Source organism: Alternaria viburni, assembly GCF_023758015.1.
Source record: "Alternaria viburni strain BMP 2772 chromosome Unknown scaffold_38, whole genome shotgun sequence".
Taxonomy (NCBI): Eukaryota; Fungi; Ascomycota; class Dothideomycetes; order Pleosporales; family Pleosporaceae; genus Alternaria; species Alternaria viburni.
Window position 1 is genome coordinate 147,717 of NW_026055807.1, and position 12,858 is coordinate 160,574.

Genomic DNA, 12,858 nt, shown 5'->3' on the forward strand with positions numbered 1-12,858 from the left:
ACCCGAAGTAAAGCACCTGAACGGAGTGTGAAAGAGGCAATAGTAAGGTATGTGTGTGTGTGGGGTAACGATGGGCTGCAATATCCACGTCGTCTCTTGGTGCAATGTATGTTGGTCGACGTCAACCAGAACGCGTCGATGGTGCGATGTAGAAGGGGGCGTGAGGGAAGTAGATTACATTCAACATCAACATGGCAAGAACACGGTCATCAGCTGGGAGGAAGTACATTCGGCAGCGGGGGCAAGTGCACCCACAGCTCTTCCGTATTTGCCGTAACTAGACAACGGCTATCTAGTTGTTCTCCATAGCACTGTCGTAGTCCCCAAACACAGTTGTGACATCGCGCCAAGGGTATATTCAATCGGCAAAGATATCAACTTCCTCGTCGTCCTCCTCGCTTTCGCCTTCCCAATCGCTGTTCAAGAGTGCGGCCATGAACGCCGCGTCGTGCTCATTCATTTTTGGGACTGCAATAGCACTTGACTGCTTCCTCCGATCATTCGGAGGTCCACCGTGTACCGGTAGGCTCGCATAGCCCACGATAGTATCGGTGAAGCGCTCGTCGTGGCGGAAGCCGCGCCATTTGGCATAGCAACGTTGCTACTGATGTCAGTATACCGAAGTCATAGTAGTGGTTCATTTGGAACTTACAGCCGGAGTCATCCAGGAGAGCGCCTCGTCGTCGTCTTCAAGCGTAGAAGGATCGCAGTAACGCATCTTGAACGTCTGCTCGCAAGCGAACACGTACTTGGCGCGGAACATGTCTCTCACCGACTTCAGCTTGGCCTTGACGTCTTCAGTACCGATCTCGAGGTTGTAGATCTTGTCCCAAGGGATCGACTTGCCGACGTCTCCCCACATCGCGGCCGCCATACGTTCCGGGTCTTTGTCAAAGTCGCCCTGCCAAAGAGCTTCGAGCTCAACCGGAGTGAGGTCTTCGACGGCCTTGTCAGCATTCGCAGCCTGTTCCTTCCACTCGCATATGACCATGGCTACCCTAGGATAGATGAAATCGCTCATGACCTCGGCCTGGAACTCCGACTGATAGTCCCTTGTCCGCTTTCTAGCGCGAGCAAACTCATCGGACGACTTATCGCTGATACCGCAACCAGCGAGCAGAGCGATGGCGTCATCATCTGCGAGCTCATGCTTCAAGATATAGACGATCTTGGCGGCAGGCTTCAAGGTCGAGCTCAGCATCATCGGCTCTTTGCGCGGCGGCGAGGTACCAAGGAATGGCTTCAGCCAATCGGCTTCGCTTGCCCAGTCGATGCTGTTCGGCTGGAAACTGCCGTAGCTGCTTCGTGTCTTCGCGTAGTTGCCGGCGACACGGCCGCGGTTTCGCACGATGGTCTTGGTGACTTTTCCGGTGTCGATTTGATCGGAGGCCTCACCTTGCGAGGCGGCGGCGGCGGGGGGTGCATGGCGAGCTCGGACGAGCTTTGCTGCTTCGAAGATACTGTGTGCGACCATGTTGATGCGACGGTCGAAGTGGTGACAATAATATCAAGCGATGTGCGAGAACGAAGAGGAAGGGTAGTTGCAGGTCGGAGTCGATACTTTATACTACCCTAGCGCAGTGGGGCTTTCAAGACTGTGTTCAAGGTGAGAGCCAACTCGCGGTGACGCTTTTTCCCCTGCCTTCACCTCGCCCTACAGCGACTGGTCACCGCCACGTTGACCGCAATCTGCTCCTACATTGTTCGCCGAGGGCTCTTCCTCTTCTGTGAGCCGCGTTGCATGCCTGCACTCTTCCTTCTCGGCGTGTGGGTAACCGCGTCCTGGGGTAGAGGCTCACACATCTGCTCGAGAGAAGCAAACATCTCAGGCTTGAGGACCCACTCCCCCGACTCTTCGTCCCGCACATAAGGCTCTTGCAGAATCCACTCCCGCCACTTCTTCATAACCTTGACTACATGCGCTTGACTGGCTTCAAACCATTCTTCGTGCAGCTTACCACAGCCTTCACACCGTCTTCGCAGTCTACACCCCTTCAGCTCAGTGTGTATGAGCTGCTCGACACGGTGAACATGCGGCATCACCACCTGACTCTCCATACGGGAGTGATAGTCGTGCTTGCGCTTGCACTTCGTGTTCCAGCCTTTGAGCCGCGTAGCCAGATCGTTGGTGTACCCGATCTTGACGATGCCGAAATACGCCTTGTCCCAGAAGAGGTAAACATGACCCGGAGTCAGGTCTTTGGCACCCAATGGAGAAGCGGCTCTTTCGTAAAGTGCAGAGAACACGGAGAGCTCCCGGACTTTCTTTGGTTGATAAGGTGTGAAGCCCGATGAGCATGAGAAAGAGAAGCGGACAGTTGCCTCAGTGGTTGACACTCTGAACTTGGGCTTTGTTGCCCGCTTGACTTGTGTAGCTGGCTTAAATGTTATGACAGTGGTCGTGGGTCGCGCAGCATGATTTGTAGATGCTTCAAGGTGACTGATCGTGTTGACCCATCGCGTAAAAGTCGATTGATCTTGTTTCGTCATGTGTACCCTGCCTTCAAGCTTGTTGCGCAGTTGCGATATCCTGGATCCACCCTCAATCTCGTTCAACGCCGTGCCCTGATGCGTCTTGCACATGACTGACTGCACGATCGTCTTGACACGGCGTAGCATACGGCGGTAGTCTTCTTGTCTCTTGAACTTCGCTATATCCTTCACAGCGCTAACAACATCACGACGCGATTCCTGAGGCTTTGCCATGTGACTGCATCGTTGAGAGGAGCTTTTTACGAGGGACGCGGGGCAGTAGCCCGGAGCGCTGGCCAGTCTTGCGTGAAGGTCGTGTGGGACGAGTTGTTCTAGTAGCTTCGAGAACTTGCTGTCCAAAGGCGGATGGATGCGACCTTGGGGAGATGTAACGATGGTTGTCTCTTCACGAACAGCGGTACGTAGAGATGAAGCGACTGTTGTGGTAGCGGCTGTCTTGGAACGTGTTCGTGAACTGACACTAGTATCCTGCGTGAACACGAACGTGGGGTTGCTGTTGTATTTGACGGTAGCAGCCGCGACGCTTGCCTTGGAGACTGTGATGTGTTAGTCAGATGTGATCGCTATCAGCTTCAAGATGTCTTGACATACTCTCTTCAAGCACCAACGTGACGCCTCGGAACAACTTCGGTTGGAAAGGGTCATCCTGTGCCGCTGTCCCTTTTTCCTGGAAGAAGGGCTGCGGAATCGCTGGAGTTACTCCAACGCCGAAAAAAGGCTTGGGAATTGGGGTGAATAGCAGCTTTCTAGAAGAATCAGGGGGTGTTGGAGGTGTGAAAGGCGTCAGGATACTTCGTGGAGAAGCGCTGGTCGTCCGCTTAGTGGGCGTCTCGGGTAAATCCCACATGTCGTTGAACCCTGCCGGAGACGACGTAGTCGATACTGTCGATGCTGGTGACACCCAGGAGATCTTGTTAGGGTCTAGTACGGATAGCACACCGCGGCTACTCTTCTCTGAGACCGGTGTGGGTAGGAACGTAGCGCAGGGCTTCTGAGCTGTATCATACCCACACTTGGGTGTCGGCAGACCGCCTGGTTGGATGCTAAGGTCTTCAGTAGCGAATGTCATGATGATAGCTCTGAGAAGACACTGGGTGGCGTGATCGATGGGGAAATGCAAGACGTAATAGCTGAAGGGATGAGATAGATGGATGGAAAGTTGTTGCCAGCAGAAGCTGAGTCCATGCTAGTTATATCCTCAGCCTCGCGGAGCCAAGTGCATTGCCTGCGACCACCACACCTACCCATCTCGCTGAAACCTTTGGGGTACTGCGATGTCAGCCTCAGTCGTTGCAGTAGTATGATACCACAAGCGCATGGGCTGCGGCTACGTCCATCCGCGTAGACATATCGCCATGATGGGCAGGTGTAATCGCCTCCCAAACATCTACGAATGACTCGAGGACGCGATGGATTCACAACCATGAGGCTTGTGAGTTTTGAATCTTTGGTGGCTGCATGACCCGTGCCGCAGAGCCGCAGGTGGTTGCCTGGCTCAGCCTACCACAGCCACTGGGTGCGAGGGCTCATCGTTGACGATCCTCCGATGAGACTGTATCTAGAGCTCAGTCTCTTCGGCGATGAAGTCAGCTGTTGAAAGCAGATTTGGCGCCAGTGATCGAAAGACCGGGAAATGGATCAAGGACCTCGGACTGCATCCTCTCGCAATAACGTGGGTAGCATTTTGGCCCCAAGGAGAAACGATGCTTCGAAACCTCTCGTGTAATATGTCGATGAGAGAACTGTAATAATACCAGTATGCACGCGCCATCTCAAGCTCGTATCGTGTTATACGCATTCCTACCATTTGCCGCCTTTCGACCAAGACGTGGGGTTTGAAACAAACGTCGTGATCTTGCCGTGGACCGTGCTGGAGAGCGCGCCGTCGGCGAACCTCACACAGGCGATACACATCGAGATGATGCAGATTGAGCGGCATATGAAGCATCGGTGGGCATGCTGACAGATTTTCTGAAACAAAGACAGATGCAGTGAAGTCCGTGAGTACGTCGCGTTGAGTGAAAGCGAAAGCGAAGGGGATGGAGGTTTGTTGTTCTCGGGGACGCGTCGTTGGCACGTGCGGGGCCGCCACGTGGGACGGCAGCCGCCGCAGATCGGCTCTCTACAGCTAGAACCCTAGTCACCGCGCGCATCATTTGTGTCAACGCGACAATTACTGTCGTAATAATCCCCGCGAGGACCAGTCATGCTCTTGATTCAAACGAGACGAATCAACGATGAGTTTCGCTCATGGTGTATGTCTTGAGCAGTCCACGCGAGCCCAATCCTTCTCCAACATTCCCCTCCAGCAGTCCGCGGAGCAGGCACGACAACGAGAAGATACGTCATGTGCCTAGACGTATCGAAAGCCTCGTACCACATATCCCTTACCAGCCCTGTTCTGAGTAGTATTGCAGCACCTGATCTTAGACCGCCTGACCATTTGTCAGAAGCATCCAAAATTCCACTGGCTAAACTCTCGCGGCCATTGCTATCGAGTATCATGCACTGCCTCGAGCCCGACTGATTTTGAATAGATACTGGATACCACTCGCATTGGAGCGTGAGCACGTAAGCGGGATCAGTGTTTTCCTTTGAACCTAGATCGGTCCTATGAATCTGGATGAACTGAAAGCATGGATCCCTCATATTGCCCAGCGCTTTGAACCGAACCGCAAGATCTGTAGAGATCCAACTCCAGGAAGGGGTTGAGAAAACATCATTATCCGATCCAGAATCCTGCTGTTGAGTGTCCTGATCGATTGGGCAATACCACAGGAGCTCGTATCCCAAGTTCTCTATCCACATGCCCGCCGCATAGGTGTAGCCGGTATTCCTTTGGAACATGCTTGCAAGACCTGACAAGGCGGGTAGCTTGTCAGAACGGTAGGTGAGACGGCAGCGCGAATACTCCGAGACAATGATCTGCCAGTCTGACGGTGGCGAGACTGGGAACGAGGGGTTGTCATCGAGTGGCCTAACGAGCGGGTCCCTTACTTGGGGGCATTCAAAACTTTCGTAGCGATACGGAGTAGCTTTGCGCATAGCTACTCGATGATTTCCTTCCCGCGCTGTATGAGCGAGACACTCCCAAAACATCTCACCGTCGCTGTAGTACAGCAGCCTTGGCGATAAAAGACGCTCTTGAAGTGCCCATGCCCTCTTGTAAAGTGGCGCAGTCTGGAACACACTTTCCTTGGTTCTTTCGTGGTTGTTGGAGTTGATTGTACCGTGTGCCGCCGCCGCCACCAATGCGCCGTCGCGCGGAACCAGCATACCGTGATGGCAGTCCGGGGAACTGAGCGCATAAAGCGTTAGATACGAGTGTCGGTAGATGTCGCCCATTTTTGCCGCTTCTTCCGACCAGTCATCTTTGCAGTCTTGGAGTATACACAGGCTGTCTATCCAAAGGTACTGTATGCCTAGCCTCCGAGTCACTTGGACTGCATCACGGTAGAGCTCAGGAAAAGACTCCATCGGTATACCCCGGCAATGTTCTTCGAGTGTGCTAGTAGTCGTGATAAGAGGCTGCTCACCTCCCCAACAATGACTCAACGTCATGTACAGCGCTTTGCGACCATCGGAGATATGTAGGAATGGTGTGTCTGTATGTACGTCGATTACCCGCGTTGGTAGTGGTGTCCGGTCACCTTGGTAACAACTGTGGTTCATATCGCACTTTCCGAGCCACTCTTTGACCAAACCGAAACTAGATTCCGAGGACGGATCCGGGGCGATCTCACGAGCATGCAATCCGTAAATGTATGCGATATAGCCTGATGTGAGAGATTAGCGCTGCTTAAATGCTGATGCCCTTGATATGCTTGCCGTACTCTTGCCTCTTAGATGATCCAGAAATCCGTCTCCAGTCTCTGTCCGCTCAGCAAACCATAACAAGAGGGAGTGTGAAGGAAGCTGCTCAGGCCGATCAAGCGCCGGAGGGTTTTGACGATCGGCTTGACACTGTGAAAATTCCATGCATATTGCACGGCAAAGCCAGCAGCCTTTAGTACCTTCCTCTTCCAAACCTGCCAGATCATCGAAATGTCGCATCCTTGATCCTTTCGGCCATGATCTCAGGGCCGTACACTTCTCGCAGAGAACCAACCCGATTATTGGTCTGGTATAGTTATACAAGAAGGCTGTCTCATAGTCCGGCGTGAAGAACTCGATGATCAGACAGTGAATGACTCTGACAATGGTATAACAGAGTCTACAAGGAAGGAATATAATCCCTAGTTGGATGCCCACTGAGGCACACAAGATTTCAACAAAGAATGGAAGGGAATCGACAATCATTATGGTACAAGTGGTTATGTGTCAGCTATACATGGTCAAGAAGAAAAGATTCCGTCGAGTGTAGCCCTCATGATGTCGTGGAGGTACAAGCGTTTCAGTTGCTCACACAGCCCCTGAGGCAACCTCAACTAGGTTAGAAGTGGTTGAGATGATCATGCAACAATTCCAAGCTAACGAATGTGGCTGCGCCTCACCGGAAATCCTACTGAGGCGCAGCCCGCATGATCTCTGATTGATCGGAGCGCAATACAGCATGACACGATAAAGCTCGCGAGCATCAGCTCGACTTTCCGGTACCGCGATACAGCCTTTGTTAACCTCGGGAAACTGCATACTGAGCTTCGCTTACACTGAAGAATTTGTTGAAGAGCGACGGTCATCTCCCACCCTCAATGCCGGTCTTTTTCACAGCATTGAAAAACTACGTGCGCGATTTCTATTCGCGATGGCGATACGATATTTACTTGCACAATCTCATGCTCGGAGCTATTGCAATAACAGTCCTCTTCACAGCCGGTGGTAGGAAGCATCCCTCACAGTATGATAAGAGGGTATTCTAGTGTGTTAACATGCAACAGGACTAGCAATCGATCGATCTATCGATAGAAGGAGCTTTGGCGGATGGGACGATCACCCAAACTCGGAGCGATGCTATAAGCAGGAACGTATAGCAACGCTGCTAGCGTTCTGGCTCGGTGTGCTTGGTATAGACCAATGGTATGCGCGTCACTGGATCCTGGCTGTGTTCAAGACTGCTACTCTGGGTGGTTTGGGTTTATGGGCAGTCGTTGATATAAACTTGTGGATTATTGGCGGGGTCTATGGTACTCCAGGGTGTCCAGGCGGTAGCAAGAAAGAATGGCTTTACTGAGAGAGCTTGTACACCATGTAGTGTAGTACTTCGCTGCGATAAATCGGAGTTTACTTGATCGGGTAGGTACCCGGGTACCTCCCTAGGTAGGTACGTACATAGCTGGTCATCGCGAATTCTGGAGTGCACACTTCCTTACTGCTGACGTTCACCCCTGTTACGCGATCCTTCCCAATATTATATTGCTCTTGTCGGCTAGCATTGGGTGCCTGAGTGTGAGAACTTGGTCGAGGGCGAAGTTGATGGGTTTCAGCAGATGCGCGTGCGCCAAAAGCGGGGCTGTCGGTGAGCTAATTAGGTATGACGGCTGATTGCCCTTCCCCCCCTAAATTGTGGCGCCAAGTTCCTCGAAAACCTTCCAGCTTCTCCAAATATCTCTTCAAGGAACACTTCATCGCTGCATCGTGCGCAATTAATCTTAAAGTGATTTGCGATATGGCCACTTGCTTGCAGAAACAACTTCGCAAAGTTACGCAACTCAGGCAGCCGCTGACGTACGCAGCATGTCAAAAGCTATTGCATGCTACCCTGTCCTCCTAATACCAGTGAACGGTACTCGAGAGACGAACATTGTTCTATGCAACGCCCGTTCGCAACTGGATCTAAACGATGCGTATTTCGAATAACGAGTTGTCGATGATTTCTGACGAGCCCATCGTTGATCTCTTAGGGTAGGGCAGGTTCTACGAACCCGACATCACTCTCCGGAATCTAAAATCCCTTCAACCACTTCATACGCCTCCTTGACCACAGCCCTAGTCTCTTCGTCCAACCTATCCTCATCCGTGCTCAGATCCCACAGCCTCTTCTCCCACAACCCCCACCGCTCTGGTGTCAATCCGTCATCCTTCGGCCACAGTTCTGACACGTCATCGTCCAACGCCGCTGCGAAATGCTCTCGCAGCTCTTTGTGATCTTCATTCCACAGCGCCCAGCCTCCGTCCCGTAGCCATATCGCCGCGACCCGTACGTCCAGAGCCCGTACTTGCTCGAGTGGTATGCTGTGCGTGTTGGATTCAAGCTCCGGAGGTGCTTCGTGTACTCGTTCGAGTGCGTATCGACACGCGTAAAACACCGTCATAGGATAGCCCAGACCTGTCTGTCGGCCATGTTTCATCAGTGTCGCTGAGAAGATGCACATGCGGAGGTATAGCTGGTCGGGTCTAATCCTCATCGTGCTGCCAAATGGATCTTCTTCGGTGCCTGGATCGCGTATACCATTCCAGTTGCGTCGTCCTAGGAGGATAGAATGCGCATCTCCCCAGTACATATCAAAGCCAGGTAACTCCGACCAGTGTAGTTGGCCATCGCGCTTAGCTTTATCACACAACCGTAAAACTTTGGGCTTCGAGGGCGGTTGCGCGCGAATGGCGTCCAGTAGAGCAAGATGAGAGTCGTATGCAGGCGAACACGACACGACGTTGATAAAGAAGGCGTCCCAGAGTTCCCAGATCGCTTGATTGGCATCGTGGCTTGCGGTGATAGCGTCGATGATTTTTTCCACTGAATAACCGAAGAGCAAAGGGTAGCCTCTTGATGTCAGAGCTTCTTGAATAAGAGATGAGAAGCGGTTTGGCGGGGTAGTGCCTGGGATGTCGAGGATGCTCGTCATGCTGGACGGAGTGCAAACTGCAAGCTGAATAAATAGAAAGTAGATTCGCGATGCTGGGTATCTTATCCCTTCAAATGTCGGCCTTGAAGCGATTGCTTAATGCGAAAAAGGCATCAGGCGATATTTTCGTGTATCATAGCATTTCCAAGGTCGGACCCTCAGGCAACTGCAGGCACGTGACTCGCTGGACCATGGTCGAGCTGTCCGATACCGCTTCGATGCGGAAGGTGGCGGGTAGAGATCAAGATCTCGAAATTCCAGAAAAGCTCACAGGGAAGTCGCGAAGGCTGACAGTTGATGGAATACCTAAGTGCCTACTGGTCCGTCTGCGAGTGCTTACTACGCCCGATCATTCCAGTGCTGTCTTAGCGGGTTGCCCGTACCCCACGCGTGTCGTAACCTCTGAGGTCATGCCAATACCGCGGTATAACACCTGAATGTCCCCCAAATATTGAACGATGATAAGGTTTGGTTGATGTGCATATGATGATGACTGAAGTCCTTCCTTATCAAAGCCAAGAATCTCGGACTGACACAAAAACCTATCGAAGGATGATACTAAGGTACATGAGGAGGTAAATATGGGCTCTTATGTTGCATTATGAAATCCATAGCAAGTCAGATCTTGATGGGTGTCAGACGATGGTCACATTCTTGTACGCCCGTTGCCCGGCTTGACAAAGCAACCACTCAACCATCGACGGCATCAAGCACCTCATCGATTATAGTTCCCACCAACAGTCTTTCGAGCAAGCTAAGTTTCTCACATCAGACGAAACGACGGTGTTCTCCGTCAAATTGTCGACCAGCGCATGTATAAAGAGCGGCGCAATCTTCCATTTCATGTAGCACACAACCACCGAGTACAACTACAACAGTCCCTTACCCCATACTTATACTATCAATTATGCAGCTACAAGCCCTTCTACTCACCATCCTTATCACTCTGGCAGCCGCCGCTCCGGTCGCAGAGCCTCAACGCGTCAACCCTGGCGGCGGCTGCCGTCTAGCTGTCCGAGACGCAGAGCCTCAACGCGTCAACCCTGGCGGCGGCTGCCGTCTAGCTGTACGAGACGCAGATCCCGGGAAGAAATTCGGTGGAGGCCGCGATCTAGTCTCTCGGGATGCTAATCCACAAGTCCGCTGGAAGGATGGCGGCCGTCCTCCAGCCGCTCGAAATGCTGAGCCTGGAAGGGTAGGCCCAGGGGGACACAGTGGCGGATCGGGAGTTAAGGAGAGAGATGCTGATCTACTTGGAGTCGCTGAGCCCCGTGGAGTTCGGGGCGGAAGACCTGGCAGCAACGGTCGCTAGACGCGCGATGTCGCGTTCCAAGTAAGCAATAGCTGAGTACATTGCTATCGTTGCAGGCAAAAAAGGCTAACAATTTGTCAAGGAAGGAAAGAAACTTCTATGGGAGGGCTATAGTTGGAGCTGACAAGACTGAGCTCGGATGTGAGCTCCGAGAGACGGCCGGTTGGAATTGAGTAAGTGGTCTGGGGAAGACCAAGATGATTGCCTTGGGCAAAGACACTGTCGCTACATTAGCTACGACTAGCTCAATCAGAACATGATACAAAGTGCGTATGACACCACATTTGAAGCGTGCAGCTGTGAGATGCTCGGAATGCGTCAGTGACTAAACCCTTTCCCTCTCAGCCTCCTCCAGCTCTACCGTCCACAAGTGAAACTTCGACCTCGCTCTAATCCTCGGACCAAACCGAAAGAACAGCCACGGCACAGGCGCCATAACCAAAGCAACAAACCCCAGCGTACTGCTAGCCCACGGCGTCCCCATCTTAACATACATCTGCCGCGCGAACAGTGGGAAACCAGCCGTAAACAAAGACCGCATGACGGCATTAGCAGCCAGTGCGCTTGCTGAGAAACGCCCGTAGCAGTCCGTCAGATATGCGTTGGTGCCCAGGAACAGCGTGACAAAGCCGATGCCAAAGGGTATGCCAGAAAGGATGCATACGATCCAATGTGTTGGCGGATTCGCCGTCCATCCGAACCAGAAGAGCGCCACGGGGATGAACCACGCTATGATGATGAGATGAGGAAGTCGTGCTTCTGGCTTTGGTCCTCCAAGATTCTTGACCCATTTGCCATGGATGTCGTTAATCCATGGTGAACTCGCCGTTGCGATCGCCATGCCGAGTCCGATGCCCAGGAAGGACAGGCCTGCGGTGCCCTCACTCCAATGACGCGTCTGCCGGAAGACTACTGGGTAGGCGGTGAAGTCAAGGTACAGGATACCCCAGACGAATGCTGAGTAAAGGCCGAGGACGAATAAGATGGGCTCCGTGAAGAGCATGAGCCATGGTCGGGTTAGATTGGTGGAGTATTGCTCCTTGAAAGATTGCAGTGGGGGCTTCATGCCGGCCTTTGCCATCTTACGTTCGAGCAACGTTTTCGTGTATGTCTCGGGAAGGAAGAAGAGCATGGCGGTGTATACGGCTACGGCAATGATGGTCACAACCCAATAGAGCCATCTCCAATTTAGATGCTGCGAGATGAAACCTCCTGCCACCGGCCCGAGGACTGGACCGAGGGAACTGCCCGTCGTGAACAGTGCAAATGGCACCGAACGATGGCTTTGGGGCCAGATGTCTGCTAAGCATCCGCCGCTATTGGTCACAACGGGTGATCCAAAGAAGCCGCTGAAGAACCGAAATGTCAGTAGAGCGGCAAGGCTAGGCGATAGCGCACAGCCAATATTGAAGCAGAAGAAGAGAAGCATGGTAATGCGGAAAACGATCTCTCTTCCCAGTGCTTCTGAGAGCGGCGCGAACAACATTGGGCCAGAGGCAAAGCCGACCAGGAATGTCGTTACTCCTAACGTTGCAATGGTCGGTGAACATGCGAATTTTTTGGTGACGCCAGGGATTGCCGCGGCGTGGATACTTGAGCAGAAGGTGATATTCGCCGTCATGAAGACGATCACCATTGTCGCCGTCCATTTCTTTCGGGCGGGCCAGTTGAACGGGTGCTCCTCAGGGTTGAGCTTGATCTGGTAGGAGCCGTCTTGCATGACTTTATCGTTGAGCACTGCCTTCTCTTCTGATCCATGCTTGACGGAGGGAGAGATGAGATCTTCGGGGTCTTGGATAATCGTGCCACCTCGATACATGGCGGCCGACAAATAATGAGGAAAAAGGGTGTGTTGTGATGAGAGCAAGACTTAGCTACAGTCTAATATAGCTTTAATTATGGTCAGAGGTCACGAATATGACGCTGCTGGAACGTAGCAGACACACGAGCTACGAACAGTCGAGGCATCTGCGGACGTGCCAAGCTCAGTATACAGTGACTCATGTTGACCGTGGCTTGTATTGCTTGCCGCTAGGAGAGTGCGCCACTGATGAAGATGGGGCGAGCATAATAAAGGCACCAGGACCCTGCATGTTGTGTAGGCGGTCAAGCGTGCCGCATGTGAATCCTACGAGAACTTTAATCTGAATGCTTCAGCTAACGATGGACCAGGTAGCTTCGATGTAAGGTTTCCGGCGACTGGCGTGTAATCCGAACATGCGATGCACCAACGCTGCAATGGCCGTATGAATTGTGCTTGTCCAGATGACG

General features: G+C 52.6%; 3 protein-coding genes across 3 annotated transcripts; all 3 read right to left on the reverse strand.

Moving 5' to 3' along the window:
- Positions 1–358: 358 nt before the first annotated feature.
- On the reverse strand, positions 359–1,474 carry J4E79_011196 (uncharacterized protein; the record flags this gene model as incomplete). Its single annotated transcript, XM_049360027.1, has 2 exons — positions 359–601; positions 653–1,474. The coding sequence occupies 2 exons, from the start codon at positions 1,472–1,474 to the stop codon at positions 359–361; spliced, it is 1,065 nt and encodes a 354-aa protein (XP_049205541.1).
- A 221-nt stretch (positions 1,475–1,695) lies between these two features.
- Positions 1,696–3,562, reverse strand: J4E79_011197 (uncharacterized protein; the record flags this gene model as incomplete). Its single annotated transcript, XM_049360028.1, has 2 exons — positions 1,696–3,029; positions 3,085–3,562. The coding sequence occupies 2 exons, from the start codon at positions 3,560–3,562 to the stop codon at positions 1,696–1,698; spliced, it is 1,812 nt and encodes a 603-aa protein (XP_049205542.1).
- A 4,798-nt stretch (positions 3,563–8,360) lies between these two features.
- Positions 8,361–9,275, reverse strand: J4E79_011198 (uncharacterized protein; the record flags this gene model as incomplete). The annotated part of the gene is made up of 1 exon (XM_049360029.1): positions 8,361–9,275. The coding sequence occupies one exon, from the start codon at positions 9,273–9,275 to the stop codon at positions 8,361–8,363; it is 915 nt and encodes a 304-aa protein (XP_049205543.1).
- Positions 9,276–12,858: the final 3,583 nt, after the last annotated feature.